The sequence below is a fragment of the Sebastes umbrosus genome, chromosome 12 (assembly GCF_015220745.1).
Source record: "Sebastes umbrosus isolate fSebUmb1 chromosome 12, fSebUmb1.pri, whole genome shotgun sequence".
Taxonomy (NCBI): Eukaryota; Metazoa; Chordata; class Actinopteri; order Perciformes; family Sebastidae; genus Sebastes; species Sebastes umbrosus.
The window spans coordinates 8,924,400-8,948,355 of record NC_051280.1 but is presented as its reverse complement, the minus strand read 5'-3'; the positions used below and the strand labels follow the sequence as shown (position 1 = coordinate 8,948,355).

Genomic DNA, 23,956 nt, shown 5'->3' with positions numbered 1-23,956 from the left:
GTCAGAATTCCAAGTCCGAAACTCCGGCATCATTAATCTAGTCGGAGTTCGCCGACATAAACGCACCTGACGTCACATCAAAATGGCGGCGCACACAGTGAATTACCTTTTCATAATTTTTTGCTTTATGTACTGTTTTATGCAGTGTTTGTGTTGTGAAACATGCTGTAATAATGTTGCTATAAACTGCTATTTCCATTCTCATTCAGTTGATTTGTGCTTGATAGAAGTCTTTGCGAGCATGCGGTACTAGTCAACTCTTCCCGTCTCTTTAAACAGGGTTCCTGCGGATCCTTAAAATGTTATAAATTAGATCAATTAAATTAGATTCTCTAGTTGTTAATTTAAAGATGGTTACTTTATAGGCATTACTCTTCGCTAATGGCGCTGTAGTAATTGATGTAGGTCTTCTGTAGATGCTTGTAAAGCTCAGACACTAACATACATACATACTTAAACACATCCAATCATCAATTTGATGCGGGCGTCCATGCACTGGGACGCATTAAGATTGGAAGTCGGAAATACCGACTGGGAATTATTGACTTCCGACTTGCAATGGATTGCAGCATTGACTTAGTGGTGGTGACGTTGAAGTCATGTGACCGTGGTGTAGTTCGTTTATAGCCTAACGTTAGCTTTTTACTTCGGGCGATTGCATTTACGCTTCAAAAAATCATAAAAGTGGTATTCATTTATAAAGCTTATCTTGCTGAACGAAACATGTAAGTATTGTTTAAGAACGTTTGTGTGCCACAGAGCTTATTTTCTGCAATAATCCAAAACCCAATGGAAAAATCCCGTTGGCTTGTTGTCGAGGGAACCAGGGCGATGCTAACTTCCTGATTGGCCTACAAAAATACGTCATCCCTGGAGCACAAACAACTTTTTTTTAATCTTCCTGACATCCTTCCTTCCATGTTTCCTACTCTCAGGCACTTGAGCACAGTGGCTTTATGATTACAGCTTGACACCTGAATAGGTGTAGTACAGTATATATGCAGTACAGTAGCTCTGGGCTGACAGACACAGTGGGAAAAAATAAGTTAAACATGAACTTTAAAACTCAGGGTTAAGGATAACTCTGTTCAATCAGTGTGCAGTGTGAAAAGCATTTTGCAGTGATTCCTTTTCTTGCAGCAAGACTGAGGGTTGAAGGGCGGTAAGATGCACAGATTTAAGACACATCCAGAGCAGCCCCCACCTCAGTTGTACTGAAGCCATCCAGGGTGGAGAGGAGCTATGGAGGAGAAAAGAGCATACAAGGCAAGGTGTGTTATCGATGAGCTGCTGAAGTCAAAGGCCTCCTTGTTCTTTATAGTCGCTGATAAGCAGGAACAAAGTCGGGCAGCACTACTCTGTAAATCGAGCCCATCACTCATCTGTGTCTGCACACCCTAAAAGCTTTTAAACCTCAGGAGGTGGCCGGTGGAGACAGACTACGGACCTTGATATGGGAGCAAGGTCAGAATGTGTGTGTGAGAGTTTGTGTGTGTGTGTGTCTGTGCATTTCCAGCTGAAATCTTTCCAGGGATGAGTCTATTACGAAGGTGAAAGCTCGGCTAAAACAAGATGTGAGCTTGTTAAAACAATCAACAGCTACAGCTTGAGTTCACAGTTTAACAAAGAGTCAATTTTCATATTTATTTCTACTACTATTACACTAAAATAACACAGGACTGTTCCATTCCATCTCATTATTGTTTAACAGCTACACTGAATCAAATGGTAACACTTTCTATGACGCCCATGTCTATAATGCATTATAAACATACTTATAATCTGCTTATAGCACTCTATAATTATAGTTTTAAACATATATAAATATTCTAAAATATATATAATATCTATTCTAAAATATAAAAAAAAAATATAATAAATATTAATTATAAGTGGTCATTGTTTGATTTAAGTAAATTGAAAAAATATTTTTAAATTTATGCACAAACAACACACAACACTAAAATATAACTGACTTTACTTAAAGCAAACAATGACCCCATATAGTAACTTATACTCACATTATAATGCATTATAACAAGATTATAATGTATTACAACTATGGGAATTATAATACACTATGATCCCTCCAAAAAAAAAATGTCAGTGAGTGACCAGCAATTATGAAGTATTATGATACATGACCTTATATGTCAAAACAAAATGCTTTATAATGAGTTATAATTATTGTTAAAAAGCATTAGGGATATTTATTAGTGCTTATAACTATAATTATACAGTGTTATAAGCAGATTAAAATGCATTATAAGTATGTTTATAATGCATTACGGACATGGGCATCATCAGCAAAGCCCCCATTATTTGATGATTCTAAAGATTATCTTTCCAGATATTCCTGTCGTGAGGTATGTTAAGAGTGTTTTTTACATCCCCCGATTGGCTCGGAAGTCCATCCTGGCCACACAAATTTCAAATATTAAACATGTTCAATATTTACAATTGGATATCCTGTTGTGTGTGTGTGTGTGGGGGACCCCGAGGACAGACGATGACGCAGTCACGTGCGAAAGAATGATGAGTTGAGAACCAAGCTGGCAAAACGCAAAGCATAAAGTAAGATGGACCTCAGGAATGGAGGACCGACTTGTTGATTTGTGGCAACAACACTAGTGTTTATTTAACATGTCTCCATGACTTCATCCATCCATCCTCCCTCTGGAATATTCAGTACAAAGAAGAGAAAAAACTAACATCGCTAATTCTCTCTGCCTGTCGTCCGCCACGTTTGTTTACAGTGAAGTCACGTTTTTTATAGTCGGGACTCTTGTGTTCATGAATGGAATCTGTTAGTGTGTGTTGTGCTGTTTTGGTCAAATCGTTGCTCTCCACACACTAAAGGAATAAAACTGTTAAATTTAACATAATATGTTGTTTTGTGTGGGCTCTTTCACGTTTTCAACATCTGTTAAGATTTGAAAATTCTTTTAGTGTGGGCCAGCCTTTACCCATCAAATTGTTCCAGGTCAACATTAGTTATCAGTTGTAAGAACGCAACAAGGAAATGTGTTATTTGGCATTTTAGCAGCCAAGCTTGTTGAAAAAATAAAGCACTTCAGAAGTTGAAGAAAAATATTCTCAACAGATCTTCATGATATTTTTAAGTCTGTTGTCTTAGAAAAACAATTTCTTAAGCATGTATTCATGTTTTTTTACAAAGGGATCCTGTATACGCGTAGTACAATGGTATCCTAACCAAAGGATGATAACTTCATGACCTGTCCAATGATTAATACTTTGTGAGTCATGTGTATGTGTGTTAACCCTGACGTACGTTTCTCTCATCTGTGCACTGGCGTGACTCCCACCACTTCATCCTCTTCCCGTTGGCCGAGTTATTCGTTCTGATTCCATCCGGATCTTCCTCCTCATACATATCGCCGTCCTTGCAGTCCTGAGAAAACATAGATAAACAGTTTGGATGACACGTATCTTCACCACTAGACTATGAGCTCAGTCCACTATTGTGCAACAGAGATGATACTGTCAAGAACCAGAGTTTTAATCAGCTTCTACTAAACACTGTTTTACAGAGTAGGAGTGCCGTAGCTGAGGAGGAGGTGGGTGACCTTTTAAAAGAGGAAATGATGTAGTTTTTCTGTAAATCCTCAGCATTTCTTACCATTAATGTTCTGTACTTTATTCACAGTATTATCAGACTATCATGCTTTGAAGTTCAAGGATCTAGTAGAGTACAAGATGCACAAATTATGTACAAAACAAGAAGTAATGAACTTCTTGGCCACATACAGAACATGTTCTCAGACAGAGAGGGGTTACAACCTAAGAGGAAAATGTAATCTAACCACTAAGAAGAGCATGTGTACACTGTATATATTTTTAGGGTGAATTTATGGAATGGGTTAGATTAAATTAAGTTCATTATTTAAGTCTTTTAAGTTATAGAAAGGGGTAGGACCTTATAAATGTTTACTTCTGCCTACTCCTTTTGAACATATGATATTTATTTAGTTTATTTAGAATTTGCTGTATACGTTTACTGTTCATTTTATTGGTTATTCTTGTTTTGTTTTCTTCAGTGCTGGAAGAAGTACTCAGATCTTTTATTTAAGCAAAAGTAGCAATACCACAGTGTAGGAATACTCTGTTACAAGTAAAAGTCCTGCATGCAAAATCTTACTTTAGTAAAAGTACAAAGTATTAGCATTAAAATAGACTTAAAGTACAAAAAGCAAAAGTACTCATTTTGCAGAAAGGCCCTTTTCAGAATCATATATATCATATTATTTGATTATAATTAATGTGTTCATCACTAAAGTTGCAGCTGGTAAAGGTGGGGCTAATTTGTATTACTTTATATACTACTGGATAGCTTAATAATATATTAGTTGATTTATATTTTGTATTATTAATTTGAATCTGCAAAGTAGATAGTAACTGTAGATGCCATATAAATGTAGTGAAATTAAAGTATTATTACAATAATAATATATTACAATATTAGCCTCCAAATTTTAGTGGAGTAGAAGTATGAAGTAGCATAAACGTAAATACTCAAGTAAAGTACAAGTACTGCAAAAGTGTACTTAAGTACAGTACATGAGTAAATGTACTTAGTTACACTGCACCACTGGTTTTCTTATTATTCGTCACATGTTCTATCTGTCATCTTGGCAGTGTCCAGGTGGCTCAAATATCACAAAATACTGGAAAGAACTGCGCAAAAAGTTATTTACTTGCAGCCTTTAAGACATATTTTCTTCTTAAATTCACATTGGAAAGAAAATTCCACTTGTTTTCAGTGCAATTTCCCGTGTTTCAGGAATTTTGAATGTCAGTATCTACGAAAAAGACAGAATAATGCTGTACTAAAAAACAAGACTCGATCCAAGAAAATTAAAGAAAAAGAGTAAATTGTAAAATATTAGGGTTCAATAACAGATACTTTTTTTCAATTTTTCAGTAAAATGAGAATTTGATTTAATAAAATCCCTTCATACACTGAAACTTATGCCTGAAGAAGAACTTTAGTTTTCATTATTGGCTGTAGTTGTGTTTCTAGTTCTGGTAACGGTGAAGATATGTTTTCCTTGTGGATTCAACATAATTATTTGTTAATAAAACAAACATGAAGCCCAGACTGCACAATCAAAATGTTTGCTCTATAACTAAATCATTACGCTGACGCTATTATGCAATCGCCATTTTTGCATGTCTTTGTTTTCAGTCTGCAGTCAGATATTGATTCCTCGTGTCTCGTTATTTTGGATACTTTTATTAAAATATGATTAAACTATTCTGTTTTCACAGTTTTTACAGCACTGGCGAACTAATGCTGAATAAACACAGACGATGAACTAAAAGTCAGGCATTAAATTAATTGAGATACTGTAACAGTGCATCCAGCTTTTTCCTGTCTTTTTGGCGAAGACGAGATCCATCATAATCTGGCATCTTCACTATTGAACAAACCTGTCAGCTGCTGATTTATGTTGTAATCATGTTTTATTATTAGCGTCGTCTAAAGTGTAAGAGTAGGTGAAATCACACACACACACACACACACTCCTCTGTGGAGAGATCAATAATGTATACAGCCCTGCAAGTTTACAGGGAAGTATTGACCCCTCTATAAAAACACTAATCTATAACTCCATTACAGGGCAGAGGAGCTGAGCCTCGAGCTCTGAGGCGAAGGAAGACAGGTTGAATTCAGGAGCGAGTGTCTTCATGACATTTCCCACATTACATGACATTTCATTGAGAACTCCACTAGTTCCACTTCAGCAGTGGGAGTTGAGTCTGTATCAAATAAAGGTGAAGTTTTCAATAACGATTGGATACGTCTTGAGCCAATCAGTTATGAGATACAACAGTCTTTTAAAGGGTCAGTTCACCTAAAATACAAAAAAAAGAACAATAATTTTGGTATTTAATCAAAAGTATTTGATTGGAATTTCATTATTTTATGTTCAAAAATATAAAAAAATTGTTTTGTCATTTGTGTGAACTGACCCTTTAGGTTCAATCAAAATCATGTGACACTCCAGTGGTTATTCAGAGTTAGTGCTGTCACGATATCAGACTTTCACTACAGTTACACGGTTATCGTGGTGGAAAAGAATTCACGATAACGATACTATTGCGATATCTATAGAAAATTTTAAAAAAATAATAATAATGTTATCAGTCAAATTCATCTTTAACTTTGTTTATTGTGCATTTTGTCTCTTTTTTGGCAAATGAATTACACTAAAAATACAAATATAGGGAGGTGGAGAAAGAATCTCTAACAATAGTTTTACTTAGGTGTGATTTAAGAGGTGCTGCATTATTTACACAATATTATCATATGTGTATTATTAACATGATATAAATATTTCATTTCTAAAATATCACCAATTCCGGTATTTCACCACACACCTATTCAGGGTTTAAAATGTTTGACTGTTGAGTGATTTGACTAACTACAAGTAAGTTAATGAGTAAGTTAATTACAACTCCCTCATCAGGTCAATTTGTGTATATTTAACTCCAGTGTTAATTGTAAAAAAAAAAATCAAAAGTCCCCCATACTGTCAATCACTTGTCCTGACTTTATTAAAGGACATGTACACATTTTTTCAAGTCTTTCTTTAAACAATAGTCAAGTGTCCATATAAACACTGAAACAGGTTTTGTTTCTTGTAGTAATTCCTCCTGTTTATACTGGCCATTTAAAGAGCCATCCCCAATGTGCTTTCAATGGAAGAGATGGGGGGACAAAATCCATAGTTAAAAAGAAAAATCTAAATTTGGAAGATACTGACTTGATTTGATTTACTCAGAACACTGAAACATCATACTAACTTCAGATAAGAGTGTATTTTTACTCAAAACGGGACGGTGGATTTTGTCCTCCATCTCTTCTATTGAGAAAGTGTTAGAAGGTGATCTTTTAAAGGTGAGTGCGAACAGGTGTAATGATTACAGCAAGCAAAAACTGTTTCAATGTACATATGGGCACCTGAATATTGTTTTAAAACCGACTCAACAGGATTAATTTGACCAAAAACTGTTAATAAAATGACTACAAGTGATTGACAGTGTGTGGGAATTTTAGTTTTTTCTTAGTCAGAGTTTACAATCTGATGCGTCTGTCAATAAGACTTTCTAGTATAAAACTTTACAGTAACTGAACCCAGTTTTAATTAAAATTATAAATACGATGTCACATTTTTAGATACAGAGTGCCTCCTCTACAGTGAGTTTCATGTTTTAACATTTGTACAACTACAAAAAATGCATCAACGCTTCATAAGTCGTGAAATTTGGACCAGTGGCATCTGAGTTGTTATGTAACAGTTACATTTACCCCTATAGAAGAGCACTGGAACATGGTGCCAAGATGCATCCTGCCTTCACGCTTTGTCAAAATTAGACCACCAGTGTCTCAGATAACACCTGAGCTACGGCGGACGATCCAGCCAACGATCGATCGTCCTGGAATCTTCCATCAATACAGTTTCTCTGATCACGAGGCCACCTGGCTGCCCATTTAATTCAATCTGCTTCTATTTCTGTTCACTGTCTGGAATTTACTGAGGAGCCGTATGGGGGTGTTGTGTTTGCCGAATTCATCTAGACATCTCTGATTCCCACTGACTGCCTGCATCCACCCAGTTTTACATTAACTGCAAATCCAGCTTTCTCCAAGCAGGAACTCAATCAAGTTTAACAGCACAAATAATAGTTAAATCACACAGTGTTGGCGGGGAGAAAGGCTGAATAATTTTATCTGGAGGTGATAATCTAGGTCCATTTCACTTTTCTGTTTCACTTCAGGGTTGTAATTAAATAAAAGCCCACCCTCAGATGCACTAACTCTTATTCACTTTAGCTGTGATTTTGTGATTAACGCTGCAGTCGGTAACTTTGAGCAATAAGTTCTTTTTAGTTACTATATCCTGACAGTGCATGAGACAGATAATTCCTCTGTGCTCCTAATGGCATTTGCAAGATTTCACAGCGTGTCTTGTGTTTTTCCTTGATACATTGGCTAGAATCTTTTGTAGGTGAAGTTATACAGGTAATAGTGTTATTTTCATTATTATTGTTGTCATGATTATTATGACTGTTTATCAATTATTATAATTATATTGTTATTATTATTATTATTATTATTCATTATATTAATATATACATTTTGTTATTCAGTATTTATTTATTTTCCTTTTTTCTTTATTTTTTTAGTTACGCATTTATTTTTGAAGAGTGTTCTTCTTGTGTCTTTTGTTTATATGTTTATATGGAAAAGAAGCACAGCAATACTTTGTTCTGCTATCTTGGAAAAATGATGTTTCACAATAAAAACATTTGAAACAGAACAAAGATTTCACAGCGCTGATGGAAATAACTGAGCTGAGCAGTCTCCACGGCAGCTGTCAATCACTGCTCACGAAACTCGCTAACTCCAATCAAACTGTCCAACTAGGCAGCGCTGTAATGTCTATTTCTCTCCTCAAATGTTTTCAGAAACATATTTAAGTGTACTGTTCAGCTGTAAAGTGAGAAAGTCTGTGACCCGGCCGCCATGTTGAAAACAAAAACCAAGCACCGCCCACCAGCTGGAGCAAACCTTCTCATTTTACAGCTAAACGGTACGCTAAATGATGTTTCTGAAAACATTTGAGGCTTTTGATGGCTGAAACGAGAAAAAGGTGTCATAAAATTGCACATCACAAAACATCAAAAACACATTTTTAAATGATAAAGTCAAAGTTTCTAGGGCATGTTTTCCCTTTAAGACCACCTTTATGAAACTGACTAAATTTTCTAGTTATAGTTCTGTTTGTAGATATAAGGGCTGACCCGAATGCTTCGAAGCTTCAACCGTTGCCATGGTAATCAACCTCCAAATCAGTATTCGAATGCCTCCTTTTTTTTTAAAATATATATATAATTATGTAATAAAAAAGTTCTAATCCCCAAATAGCCCATGAAATAAGGAATAATCCCAAAACAATATTCATATTCAACCTTAATTATTTATTTGTTATACTAGACGGATATCAGTGTTTGTTGTGTGTGGAAGTGCGTGTGTGTACAGCAGTGTAGCAGCAGCACTGTCCCGCGCACTGTCTGAGACAGACAGAGACAGAAGAACATGTCAGCCTGCTGCGCTGCTTCGAATACATTTAAATATTTCTCTCCGAAACTTCGAAGCCCAAAAAATGGTATTCGGGACAACCCTACAAGGTCAATCACGTGATTGCTTTTCAGTCAAAATCACCTAATATAATGAAACTGTAAAGCCAAATTATTGCCATATATTATATCACAGTAAATGTCACAAAGCTGTAAACTAAAATGGTCTACTGTCATGTGCTTTAATTGCATTTCTGTCTGCTGTCCATACCGTCAACTGGTCGATGGGTTCCTGCAGCCAGAGGCGGATGAGCGTGGCCAGGGTGTAGTAGAGAATCAGCAGCATGATGGGATTGACAAAGTAGTACCACTTACGCCCCGGGTGCACAATGATCTTCCATGTGTAAGAGCAGTTGCTCTGAACAATGGGGGAGAAGCCAAATACACTGTAGAGACAGACAGACAGACAGACAGGTATATGAAGACAGGAACTTTTGCCAGGATTTGAGTTATAAAATCAGGAACGTTGAGTATAAATTAGCAGTAAATAGTATACATATGCATATGTCATAGAGGTCAACATTAACAGTCATTCTGCCCTAAGGATGTGATTTCTAAGCAAGATCATACAACTTTATTCCCAGAAAATATGTCTCTGTTATAGAGCTGCCACGATTGAGTCGATTAATTGGTTAGTCGAGCAACAGAAAATGAATTGACTACTTTGATTTTTGATTAATCGTTCATGTTCAAAGTAATTTTTCATGCCAATAGGCCAATATTTGATGGTTTCAGGTTCTAAAATGTACGAATTTTCTGCGTTTCTTGATCTTACTTTGGGTGTTTTTGGATCAAACAGTTCTGGGGACTCCCTTAGAGGAACTACCCACTGGAGAGCTCCCCAGAGAACTACAAAACTTCAAGGGATTTTTTACTGGTTGCATTCGCACCGCCAATAGTAACGCTTAAGTGAAGTAAGCTGGCCGGCGCCAACAAATTCATTACGTTCACTACAAGCTCTTAGCTTTTTTTTTAGTAAGATAAGAATCAGGGCTGTCAACGTTAAGGCAATAATAACGCTTTAACGCAAATTTGTTTTAACGCCACTAATTTCTTTTCAACTTGCGATTTTAGGTTGTAGCGGGTTCAGTGTTAAACAGAGTGAAGCTGTAGAGTGAAGCTGATACTGGCATCATGTGAAATTAGAAAAACCTAAGGAAGCCATTGGTACCAACTATATCATACTAGCTTGTCGCAAAGGAGGTTTAATAACGCTCCAAACGTACACTAAAAACTGGCATGGTCAATTTCAAAGGGGTCCCTTGACCTCTGACCTCAAGATTTGTGAATGAAAATGGGTTCTATGGGTACCCATGAGTCTCCCATTTACAGACTTTATGATAATCACATGCAGTTTGGGGCAAGTCATAGTCAAGTCAGCACACTGACACACTGACAGCTGTTGTTGCGTGTTTGACTTCAGTTTGCCATGTTATGATTTTAGCATTTTTTTATGCTAACTGCAGTACCTGTGAGGGTTTCTGGACAATATTTGTCATTGTTTTGTGTTGTTAATGAATTTCCAGTAATAAATATATACATACATTTGCATAAAGCAGCATATTTGCCCACTCCCATGATGATACGAGTATTAAATACTTGACAAATCTCCCTTTAAGTTACATTTTGAACAGATAAAAAATGTGCAACTAATTGGCGGTTAATTGCTATTAAATATTTTAATCGATTGACAGCCTTAATAACAATAAATAAACGACTCTACATGACATTATCATATAAACACAAGCAAAATAGCCACCAGGAAAGTACATTTTGCGATTTCATTTAGAATCGGCTTCTTCAGCTCAGTGCTTCTGGTTTAGCCGTTGTGCTAATGTTACTGGTTTAGCCGTTGTGCTACTGTGTTAGCTCGTTGAGCAGCGACTCTCTCTCATTCTTTGGCTCAGTGGGTGTGTGTTCATGAATGAGTTCATTTCTGGACTTCACTCTCGGCCCACTGTTTTCTTCCATTTTTTTCGTTACGAGCTGTGGTTTGTGCTTTGTGTTGTCTGTTGTTTACACGGCTGACAGGTTTTTAAAAATGACGGTTGCCAGTGCTGCATTGGCTCATATGTTCGACCAAACAACGTACACTTACGTCACTAATGGTTCCTCTTGTGCTGGTAGAGCAACTACTCTGAAATAGTAGCTAAAAAAGTCCCTCAAAACGGCGAAGAACTACGATCAATCCTAGTTCTTGCATTGTGGGCACAATAAAAATGGGGGTTCTTAAAACTATGAAAAAGTTCCTCTTGTCTGAAAATGCCTATGATATAGGGTTTGGAGTGTTGGTTGAACAAAACAAGACATTTGGAGTTGTTACATTGGGCATTTTTCACTGTTTTCTGATGTTTTACAGACCAAACAAATAATTGATTAGATAATAAGCAGAATAAGCAATGATAAAAAGAAACTGTTAGTTGCAGCTTTACTCTGCTTTTCTCACAGTTTTACTCTCCAACATAAATAATGAGGCTGCTTTAGACTTTATATGTGACAAAAAGTAGAACCTTTGTTCCTTTAATTTATCCTTGAAGGCGAGTTTATAATTTAACTTAAACACATTTTAAATCTAGAATAGTTGAGAAAAATAGATTGGCTTTCTTGAATTGTGTCCTCCTTCAAAGGCCATTAGAAGAAGCTAAAAAGACATGAATACTCATTCTTAAATCTTCTGTGAACTGGCCCAAAGTCATCAATCAGTGGATTGGATTCTTCTCATCGAGATAAGTGTATTGTTCAATTGATTACATTCAATTCAGTGGAGGAGGCCTTGAGTTCTCTATCTTTAAAAGTAATTATCGATTCCAGAAACAAAGCCAGTTTGGATGAGTTGATGCCAACGTTACAAAAGACTGCAGAGTCATGCTGTCTGTGTGCTGGGTGGCCTATATACCAAACATCAGTGGTTCACAACCTGGGGGTCGGGACCTCGCAAATGGCCCCGAGAAAAATCGGAGAGGTGCGAGGATGATTGAAGGGATGAGAAAAGAATCCATATATTTTAAATTATGTTTTATTTTTATTTATTTATATAAATATTTATTAAGTTTTTACTTTTTTCTTGATAAATGCCAGATACTTTCTCTTCTTCAGGCCTAAAAGGAGCCTTTACATCAAACAATCTGAGATGGGAAAAGTCAGTCTCATGTCTACACTTAGGTCATAAGCTGTGATGGGGGGGTTAAAAGTAGATATTGTTTCATTCTAAAGGTTCACAAGCTAAAAAAGGTTGGAAACAAACGCTAAATACTATCAGGCCAGGGTCGAGCAGTTTGTCTAAATAATTTGTGTTGCTACATGTAGTTTTAACCTCATTGGATGATCAGAATGAGTGAAATTCCCACCGTCTCAGGAGGTGGTTCAGGCATCTGATAAAAATGCCTCCTGGGCGCCTCTCTTTGGAGGTTTTCTGGGCAAGTCCAACTGATAGGAGCACCTGGGGTAGACCCAGAATACGCTGAAGAGATTATATATCTCCTCTGGCTTGGAAACGCCTCAGGATCCCCCAGGAGGAGCTGGAATACACTGCTGTGGAGAGGGATGTCTTGACTACCTTGCTTAGCCTTTCAGCATATACCGTATGTGCACATTCAAATTTTTGTCATTTGGTTTGTCTATACTGTAATTTTATTATGTTGGTTATTCTGTACACACGACATCTATTGCATGTCAGTCTTTCCAGGAAGAGAGATCCCTCCTCAGTTACTCTTCCTGAGGTTTCTTCCGTTTTTCCCCGATAAAGAGTATTTGTAGGGGAGTTTTTCCTTTCCTTCCTGTGTCAAAAGATAAAAGGTGTTGTATGCTGTACAGATTGTACTGTAAAGCCCGTTGAACTACGACAAGCACCCTGTATATGTGGCAGAAAATGGATGGATGGAGCTAAGGGTAAGTCCAGTTCTGCTTTTATAATAAAAGGTGTTGCCTCTTTAGATCATTCTTAAGTGTAATTCTTAAAAGTTTTATAAATACGGGCCATGATGTTTGTAATTGGTGGTATATTACGATGATATACACTGGAAATATCAATCCATCCATCCATCCATTATCTGTAACCGCTTATCCCATTTAGGGTCGCGGGGGGGCTGGAGCCGATCCCAGCTGACATTGGACGAAGGCGGAGTACACCCTGGACAGGTCTCTAGACTATCACAGGGCTGACAGCAGGGTCGGCGCCAGAGTGTTAGGGGCGGACAGACAATCAGCTTTGACAGGGGGGGGGCATTTTTTTCACCTCATATAGCCTTTATTAAGTGTATTTTTAACACTATCATGTTTCATGAAAGAAATAAACTGACAGAGAGGTGTATACATACTGCCACTTATGCGCACAGGCGCGCACGCACGCATACACATGCTGTTATGTCCACAAAAACAGGTTATAAACTAACACCGTGTCCTAACTGGATGCGAGCATCCGACTATCGCGCTGCATCGCGTAGCATCGGATGCTCTCTGTCCACAATCCGTTAAATATATGAGTGACAGGAAAAAATAGGAACCGTGTATCCGATAGAAGTTCAGACAAAACGTCACGCCGCGCTGTGCAGCGCCGTGTTGTTCGCAGCCAGTTAGGACACTCCAATAGAAAACAATGTAATCAAGCCCAAGTACATGTCCTAGTTGTTTCCTAAATGCAAAACTGTCACTGTTTTGTGCTTTATTTTGCATTGCAGTGTTAAGTCCTTCCATTACCAAACTGAATGACTTCATTTTACTAATAGCATAGCTGTTTCAGTTTAGTTTTTTGTCAGGAGAGAATTCAGCTGAGGGGGCACAGTGACATTTTTGGACGGGCCTGGACCCCCAAGGCCAGCCCCTAACGCCGACGCTGGCTGACACATAGAGACAGACAACCATTCACACTCACATTCATACCTGCGGGCAATTTAGAGTCAACAATTAACCTGCATGTCTTTGGACTGTGGGAGGAAGCCTGAGAACCTGGAGAAAACCCACACTAACACTGGGAGAACATGCAAACTCCGCCGCCCACTGGAAATATCAACAGGGGAAAATTCACTGTGTAAAGCAACAGCTGACTTTCCCTCATGTTAACAGCTTCAGAAAATATTTGTTGTCTCTGACTTTCTGTTTGATGACATTCCTGCAAAGAAAAATTTCCTTCCGGCCGCTAACCTTGTAATCCAAAGAAAAATGCTCTGAGGCTAAAAATCTGTTTGTACCATAAAAGGATGCCGCATGACTCACTCCTCTTCCTCTGAGCAGAACAAAGATCATCTACTCAACAGGAAGTGCGCTGACGTAATCCCAGTGACAACCACACAGATTTAGATGCCTCCTGAGTCTTTTCTGTCTATGCCATGTGGAGGAGAACATCCCCCTCTGACCCCATCACACTTCCTGAAAGGTTTCTTGTTGCAGCTGGGGGAAAGCCCGCTGGTCACATGACTGGGGACTTCCATTGTAAGGAGGGGAGGCAGGAAGTGGAGTGGAAGCCAGGCCTCTCAACAGTCTCACTCAACACGGAGCCGACAGCAAGGCCGAGTCAACTGTCAGCAAGCACAATTAGGGCAGGCACTGAGGTGGCCTATTGTCCAATGAGGGCTGCACGTATTTACGTCCGAAAGCGTTTCCCTCAGACCGCCTGAGGGTGTGCAGAGAGGCCACATCAAAAGCAGAGCGTGTTACTTTTATTATCACATTGGGCCTCAGTTTTCACGCAACGGCGGACATAAATACCTCCGCGCTGTGGAAAGTCAACAACACACGAGGACACGGCGGATGAGGAAATAGTTGGCCTGTTCATGTCAAAAGCTATCAAAGAAGAATCAGAGCCGTGGTAAACTTTCCAAATTTAGGACTTCAAATAACACAAATGAAGAGCCGTTTAATGAAACGACACCCACTCTCCCATATTTATTGCTGGAAACTAAATTAAGCAAATTTACAAGTTAGTATTGAAGCTATGAGTCATCTTTGGTGATAATTGAGCTTTTTACCAGCCGGGACAGCGTGTGGCTGGTATTGTTTTCACCTTATGAATCTCTGTGTGAGTCATCATGGCAAAATGTCATCCTGGACATCCCTACTGTAGCGGGAGCTACCACAGAAGTGGTTTTGAGTGTTTCGCCAGGTGTTTATACAGTATGTCTGTGGACAGACTTTGTCACCGCAATAGCGTCACAACGGTGCAAGATGCAGTCATGAAAAAACGAAGACCGAGTTTGAAGAATGGGTGTGGTCCGAGCAAGATCACCAAAAATAGGGGGGTTGGAAGTGGCCCAATTTGACATTGTGGCCGGTGTGATCCCATCGCAAGATAGTCTCTTGTTTGGTAATATTTATGTACCAAGTAGTTTGGATCAAATGGTAAATGGACTTGCATTTCTATAGCTCCTTTCTAGTTTTTCCAACCACTCAAAGCGCTTTACACTACATGTCAGCATTCACACATTCATACACACATTCGTATACTGATGGCAGAGGCTGCCATGCAATGTGCCAACCTGCCCATCAGGATCTAATCTAAATTCTCATTCACACACTGATGGCACAGCCTTCGGGAGCAATTTGGGGTTCAGTATCTTGCCCAAGGATACTTCGACATGAGGACTGGATGAGCCCGGAGGGATCAAACCTGATTGGTGGACGACTTTCTCTACCTGAGCTGCTAGTGGCTGCTAGATCTGCTTCACTCACCAGCCAAAAAAAACAATGGTAGTATATTGAGCGGCCTTATGACCATTTAAAATGAAGCAATGTCCATCTGTAACCCCTTATCACAAATATTGTAACATTTTCTGTATAAAACAGTTTTTCATTCTTTTAATCATTTGGGGACCCCTCTGATTTATCTTGGAGGGTTTTGACACGATGGCTGGAAACCACTGATTTAGACACTAGGAACTCTCCTCCTGTATAGTTACTACAGCATGCACAGTTTAAATAAACTACTACTGACTGCGCAGATGGTGTGAGAGGGGTCCTTTCATTCTAATGAGTTTTCTAACAAGAAGTCCGTCAATGCAGCACAGTAATTACACCTTATCTGCCATCTGAACCAGGAGAAGGATGGGGAGGACACGAGGTGTGTCCAAGGCAGCTTCATCTATACATAGCTGTAAATAGCCTCGGTCCTGACACGCAGCAGCACAGCTTTCAAATGAGAAACCGTGAAATCAATAAAACCCTGCAACACCAAGGGCAATGACACAACAGCTACACTGAGACAATAGCTACACAGAGACAACAGCTACACAGAGACAACAGCTACACAGAGACAACAGCTACACTGAGACAACAGCTACACAGAGACAACAGCTACACTGAGACAATAGCTACACAGAGACAACAGCTACACCGAGACAACAGCTACACAGAGACAACAGCTACACAGAGACAACAGCTACACTGAGACAACAGCTACACAGAGACAACAGCTACACCGAGACAACAGCTACACCGAGACAACAGCTACACAGAGACAACAGCTACACAGAGACAACAGCTACTTAGAGACAACAGCTACTTAGAGACAACAGCTACACAGAGACAACAGCTACACAGAGACAACAGCTACTTAGAGACAACAGCTACTTAGAGACAACAGCTACACAGAGACAACAGCTACACAGAGACAACAGCTACTTAGAGACAACAGCTACACAGAGACAATAGCTACACAGAGACAACAGCTACACTGAGACAACAGCTACACAGAGACAACAGCTACACAGAGACAACAGCTACTTAGAGACAACAGCTACACAGAGACAACAGCTACACAGAGACAACAGCTACACTGAGACAATAGCTACACAGAGACAACAGCTACACCGAGACAACAGCTACACAGAGACAACAGCTACTTAGAGACAACAGCTACACAGAGACAACAGCTACACTGAGACAACAGCTACACAGAGACAACAGCTACACAGAGACAACAGCTACTTAGAGACAACAGCTACACAGAGACAACAGCTACACAGAGACAACAGCTACACTGAGACAACAGCTACACAGAGACAACAGCTACACTGAGACAACAGCTACACTGAGACAACAGCTACACTGAGACAACAGCTACACAGAGACAACAGCTACACAGAGACAACAGCTACACTGAGACAACAGCTACACAGAGACAACAGCTACACCGAGACAACAGCTACACCGAGACAACAGCTACACAGAGACAACAGCTACACTGAGACAACAGCTACACTGAGACAACAGCTACACAGAGACAACAGCTACACTGAGACAACAGCTACACAGAGACAACAGCTACACTGAGACAACAGCTACACTGAGACAACAGCTACACAGAGACAACAGCTACACTGAGACAACAGCTACACAGAGACAACAGCTACACAGAGACAACAGCTACACTGAGACAACAGCTACACAGAGACAACAGCTACACCGAGACAACAGCTACACAGAGACAACAGCTACACTGAGACAACAGCTACACAGAGACAACAGCTACACAGAGACAACAGCTACACTGAGACAACAGCTACACAGAGACAACAGCTACACAGAGACAACAGCTACACAGAGACAACAGCTACACAGAGAGAACAGCTACACAGAGACAACAGCTACACAGAGACAACAGCTACACAGAGACAACAGCTACACTGAGACAACAGCTACACAGAGACAACAGCTACACAGAGACAACAGCTACTTAGAGACAACAGCTACACAGAGACAACAGCTACACAGAGACAACAGCTACACAGAGACAACAGCTACACAGAGACAACAGCTACACTGAGACAACAGCTACACAGAGACAACAGCTACACCGAGACAACAGCTACACCGAGACAACAGCTACACAGAGACAACAGCTACACTGAGACAACAGCTACACTGAGACAACAGCTACACAGAGACAACAGCTACACTGAGACAACAGCTACACAGAGACAACAGCTACACTGAGACAACAGCTACACTGAGACAACAGCTACACTGAGACAACAGCTACACAGAGACAACAGCTACACTGAGACAACAGCTACACAGAGACAACAGCTACACAGAGACAACAGCTACACTGAGACAACAGCTACACAGAGACAACAGCTACACCGAGACAACAGCTACACAGAGACAACAGCTACACTGAGACAACAGCTACACAGAGACAACAGCTACACAGAGACAACAGCTACACTGAGACAACAGCTACACAGAGACAACAGCTACACAGAGACAACAGCTACACAGAGACAACAGCTACACAGAGAGAACAGCTACACAGAGACAACAGCTACTTAGAGACAACAGCTACACAGAGACAACAGCTACACAGAGACAACAGCTACACAGAGACAACAGCTACACTGAGACAACAGCTACACAGAGACAACAGCTACACTGAGACAACAGCTACACAGAGACAACAACTACACTGAGACAACAGATACACAGAGACAACAGCTACACTGAGACAACAGCTACACAGAGACAACAGCTACACAGAGACAACAGCTACACTGAGACAACAGCTACACAGAGACAACAGCTACACAGAGACAACAGCTACACTGAGACAACAGCTACACTGAGACAACAGCTACACAGAGACAACAGCTGCACAGAGAGAACAGCTACACAGAGACAACAGCTACTTAGAGACAACAGCTACACTGAGACAACAGCTACACAGAGACAACAGCTACACAGAGACAACAGCTACACAGAGACAACAGCTACACAGAGACAACAGCTACACAGAGACAACAGCTACACTGAGACAACAGCTAAACTGAGACAACAGCTACACCGAGACAACAGCTACACAGAGACAACAGCTACACTGAGACAACAGCTACACAGAGACAACAGCTAAACTGAGACAACAGCTACACAGAGACAACAGCTAAACTGAGACAACAGCTACACAGAGACAACAGCTACACTGAGACAACAGCTAAACTGAGACAACAGCTACACAGAGACAACAGCTACACAGAGACAACAGCTACACTGAGACAACAGCTACACTGAGACAACAGCTACTTAGAGACAACAGCTACACTGAGACAACAGCTACTTAGAGACAACAGCTACACTGAGACAACAGCTACTTAGAGACAACAGCTACACAGAGACAACAGCTACACAGAGACAACAGCTACACTGAGACAACAGCTACACTGAGACAACAGCTACACAGAGACAACAGCTACACAGAGACAACAGCTACACTGAGACAACAGCTACACAGAGACAACAGCTACACAGAGACAACAGCTACAGTGCTACTGGTCAGGTTTTAAAGTAGGGCTGTCAAAGTTAACACGATAATAATGTGTTGACGCAAAATCGTTTTAACACCATTCATTTCTTTAACGCAATCGATCTTCCTTTGGTTGTACCGGGCTCAGTTTTAAAGCTAGAAGATTGTGATAGTGTGATGTGAAGATAGTGGCATCATATGAAACTATAAAAAACCTAAGGAATCCATTGGTACCAACCATATCATACTAGCTTGTCGTGAAGGAGGTTAAATAAAGCTCCAAACTTGTGCTGCATTTTGGCGAGGAAAAACTGTCATGGACATTTTCAAAGGGGTCCCTTGACCTCTGACCTCAAGATATGTGAATGAAAATGGGTTCTATGGGTACCCACGAGTCTCCCCTTTACAGACATGCCCACTTTATGATGATCACATGCAGTTTGGGGCAAGTCATAGTCAAGTCAGCACACTGACACACTGACAGCTGTTGGGCTGGAGTTTGCTATGTTGTGATTTGAGCATATTGTTATTTTTATTTGAGCAGTTAAAATGCAATTAATCAAGATCAATCATGGACATGCAATTAATTGTGATTAAATATTTTAATTGATTGACAGTTTTTAGTCCCATTTTTCACTTTTTCTCAAAACTGTCTGATGATATTTCAATGACATTTGGTGGAAAGTTAGGCCACTGACTAAGGAACATACTGTAGAAAGTTTTTTATGCAGACATTTTTTTAATAGTTAATAAGGGGCATCCCGGTAGTTGAGGACTGCTCGTGACTCTCTGTACTATCTCCCTATCTAAATAAACGGAAAATGCCATTAAGAAATAACATGTAGTAATAATGTGAGAAGGGGCATGTTTTACATTTTTGTACATTAGATTTGACGTTATTACAATTTACTCATGAACATATTGTACATGTATCCCATTATTGTTTATCACTGGGGTTATTTTGCAGATTCAGACCCAAATTTAGATTAAATATTAACATTGTGTACTGTTACAGTAATATAACATTTAGATGATTGTTATTCGCTTAAGTTTTATGACTTATTTTTGCACCATATTGTTTCAGTGAGACTTTCATATTAAAATAAAAGTAAATAATATACATTTATCAGTATTAATAAAGAGTTTATGATTTTAAATTATTAGAACTCTGTAGCATCTCATATGGGTAAATGTTCCTCTTTTCCTGCTGTAGCAGAAAATCACATTTTTGTCATACACCTAGGGTGGGAAGTCTTGATGTGTATTTTTTTAGTAATTAGTAAATAAACAGCATTCTTTGCATTCCAGGTTGTCAGTCAAACAAAGTGAGCTTAGTGACTCGAGGTACTTTCCGCTACAGAGTTTGTATTCATTACAACTGTAACTAACGTATGTTGGCAAGATGTTCAACGATGTGGCTTTACTCCAACCGCAGCGTTTCACCGCTGCAGCCACAGACAGCTGATTGTCTCCTTTCTCATGCATAATAAAACAACACTGGTTGATGTGAAGAGCCTAAAAGCTCTGCTTCTGATATTGATGTGCTGTGAGTAGGAGTTTGATATACGTCCCCTCCAGCTGGGTTTGCCTTTTCCTTCGCCTTCTTGTTTGTAACAATAGTAAATATTTATTATCGTTTAAACAAACTTGCCTTGGGCGCAATAAATATCTTGGAGTCAAAGGAGCTCTGGCAGCTGAGCGCTGTCATCACGTCATGTTACTTTCACATTAGTAAGGAGCCAGACAGCATTTGTATGGGCTTGTGCTGTTTAACTAGAGAACGACAATACATCAACGAGACAGGAGATCTAATGCTGGCAAGTTTAACTTTCTTTAGACTGAGCCATCGCTCACTGCTGTTTGGGAGACAGTTTGTATTTTGCTCTCAAGGTTTGATTCATCTATTTCTGTAGGCAGAACAGCCGTCAAGAGTACTAACAAAATCTAAATTGTGAAAATAATCCAGATCTACGGCATCTCAGTAAACAGAGATATAAAAAAAAAAAGAGTTTTGATTAAGACTGATGGAAAAATAAGATGTCCAATGTTTGAACCTTGAAACATACTAGGTACAGTTTCAGTGACTGGATTCTGTGTCTGTTTTTCTGGGTATTAACTCTGCATGTGTCTCACCTAATGTATGCATCATCCGGTGGGATGGTCTCTTGAAAGAACTGGAACTGGTAGAGGTAGAGGACAATGAGGTGTCCAGCGCTAAAGATGGCCATCAGGACGCACATGCAGCTGAAGATGAGTGTGTCGAAGGTCCGGCAGAGGGACCACCAGGTGCACAGGAACAGGAAGATGAAGAAGTAGACGGCCGAGGTCAACGAGGGCAGCATGATACCTGCAAACAGAAAAACAAAGATTTTCATTGCCAATAACTGCTTTGCTGGAATTGACATATGACAAATAAAGAACCTTGAACCTTGAATCTTGAAATATTCTGCTTCAATCCATACTTGTTGGCATTGAGTCTTTCAAAAACAACCGTTTCCCGCAGTCAAAAAACAGTTTGCTCTCCTGCTTGCTGCGGCGCAAAAATGGAGGTACACACTGATAGGTTATATTCATTAAAGAAAGTTGATTTAATAAAAAAAGACAAACACTTTTCATCTGATGAATGACTTAATTCAAATCATTTTTTTTGCTTCATACAAAAACCTCAATAAAAGCTTTGAATGTTAAAAAATGACATTCAGTACAGCACTAACACATTGGCTTGTTTTAAGGGAACCACTGCAAACTGTTTTATTTTGTTTTGCATGTTTTTAAGTCATTTGACAGAAAATACTTGTACTTTTTAGCATTATTGTTTCGTAGCACTGCTGACGAGAGCAGGTTATGTTGTTTAGAACACCTTGTGTTGTGTTCAACAGATTGTGGAAAACTGTGAAAAATGTAATTTACATATTTCTCAACTACAGTCTGCAAATCAAACCAACACGACAACTAAGAAGCAGACTTTGTGAATAAGATAATGCGACTTACATTTCTTACTTTTTGCAGCTGACTCATATTTCAACTGAATACTTTTAGAAAACCTTCTGCTTTCAGAACTACACAATAAAAACAACAGTATCGCAACTGAAAAATGTGCCAAAGCATACACTGTAATACTCGATATTCCGATGGTACGGGATGCTATAAGATGAAGGTGCAGATTCACTGTAAAGCATCCAAAGCTGCTCACCTGTCATGCCCAACAAGATGGTGACCACCACCTTCCCCGCAGTCGTGATCAAGTTCCCGATAATCTCCTTCACCTTGGACGCAACCTCCTGCACGTGCCGCAGGATCTTCCTCTTGGTGCTCTCCTTTGCTTCCTCCTCCTCCTCCGCCTCCTCTTCCTCCTCCTCCAGCTCCTCTTCCTCTTCATCCTCCTCGGCCTCGTACCCCGCTTCAAAGTCCTCCTCGAGCAGGATGTTGTCTTCCAGGCTCAGCTTCTCCTCTTCTTCCTTTGGGTGAGTTGGATTATAGCGACAGGTTACATTTCAGTGTTGAATGATGAATGGTGCAGTTTGGAGGTCAGAGCTCTCCATGGTGCTGAAAACAGCTTCCTACAGGTAGGACTTGCCATGCAACCCCTGTGCATACTCAAATTCAGCACATCTAAATGTATACTATATATGGTCTGTTTGGCTGCTTGAGACATGATTAGCGAACCATGGCAGACGTTTTCCTCTGGAACCACATGTTGGCTTGAGATCTAATCCAGTCACTTCTTCCTATCTAACCAACTATGTGTCGCTCTTTTCCTACTGTCTCAATAAAATAGAGACGTAATAACAAGTGAGCCATTCACTGTGATTTATACTGAACGCATACGGCACTACACAAAGAAAGTAGCAGGTGGTACTCAGCCTGTTTTGAATCAAACAGCAATTTCAGCTGAGATGGCCCACTGATGGAAATAAAAGCCTGAACACAACGCGGGGCTCTATAGATGAATTCCTGGTGTTTCTCAGTAATGGCGAGCGATGCCATCTGTGCCAGCGTGAGCAGCACAGTCGAAGTGAAAGTGAATGTGGATTTAATTAACACTGAGTCATAAAGAGAAGGGAGGACTTGCCAGCGGATGGAGGCTGCATTCCAAGTCATCAACACTTAAAGGGAACTCTCTATTCACTCAGTTATGACTCCCAAAAGGTGCTACTTTACGTTAAGTCCCAGTGAACACACATAGATGTCATGTAACACCTGTCACAATAATTAACTTTGTTGGCCGATATACAGTATTGTCCCAGAAATAATTGTGAGAAACAATATTATTGTCATTTTAAGACTATTTCATGTCACTGATAAAATGATAATATAATAGCATAATAATGCAAGTATACCCTTTCAAAGGGCAATAAACATTAAGTTCTTAAGAATATTCAGATGTTAGAATGTGAAAAATATTTAAATATCCTAAATGAAATATGAATAAGATAAAACCATGCAATCAAAACAATAAATAAAATTGACTCTCTGGCTTTGTTAACAAAAATTCACATTGTCTGCATAATGCCAAAAGTCTTATAATGACAGGGAAAACCCTGCTGTTTATTCTGGCATCGT

At 39.5% G+C, this 23,956-nt stretch overlaps 1 protein-coding gene across 6 annotated transcripts in view; it reads right to left on the bottom strand.

The window, feature by feature from the left end:
* The window catches only part of LOC119498077 (piezo-type mechanosensitive ion channel component 2), a 122,188-nt gene that overhangs the window by 64,107 nt on the left and 34,125 nt on the right, over window positions 1-23,956 (bottom strand). For 5 of the 6 annotated variants that reach the window (XM_037786567.1, XM_037786566.1, XM_037786562.1 and 2 more), the window contains exons 6-10: window positions 22,587-22,851; window positions 21,527-21,740; window positions 9,377-9,551; window positions 3,293-3,412; window positions 1,205-1,240 (exon numbers count right to left, since the gene is read on the bottom strand). In XM_037786567.1, the coding sequence (XP_037642495.1) occupies window positions 1,205-1,240; window positions 3,293-3,412; window positions 9,377-9,551; window positions 21,527-21,740; window positions 22,587-22,851 (810 nt within the window). The remainder of the gene's footprint in view (window positions 1-1,204; window positions 1,241-3,292; window positions 3,413-9,376; window positions 9,552-21,526; window positions 21,741-22,586; window positions 22,852-23,956) is intronic. The other variant, XM_037786564.1, reaches the window with a different exon arrangement.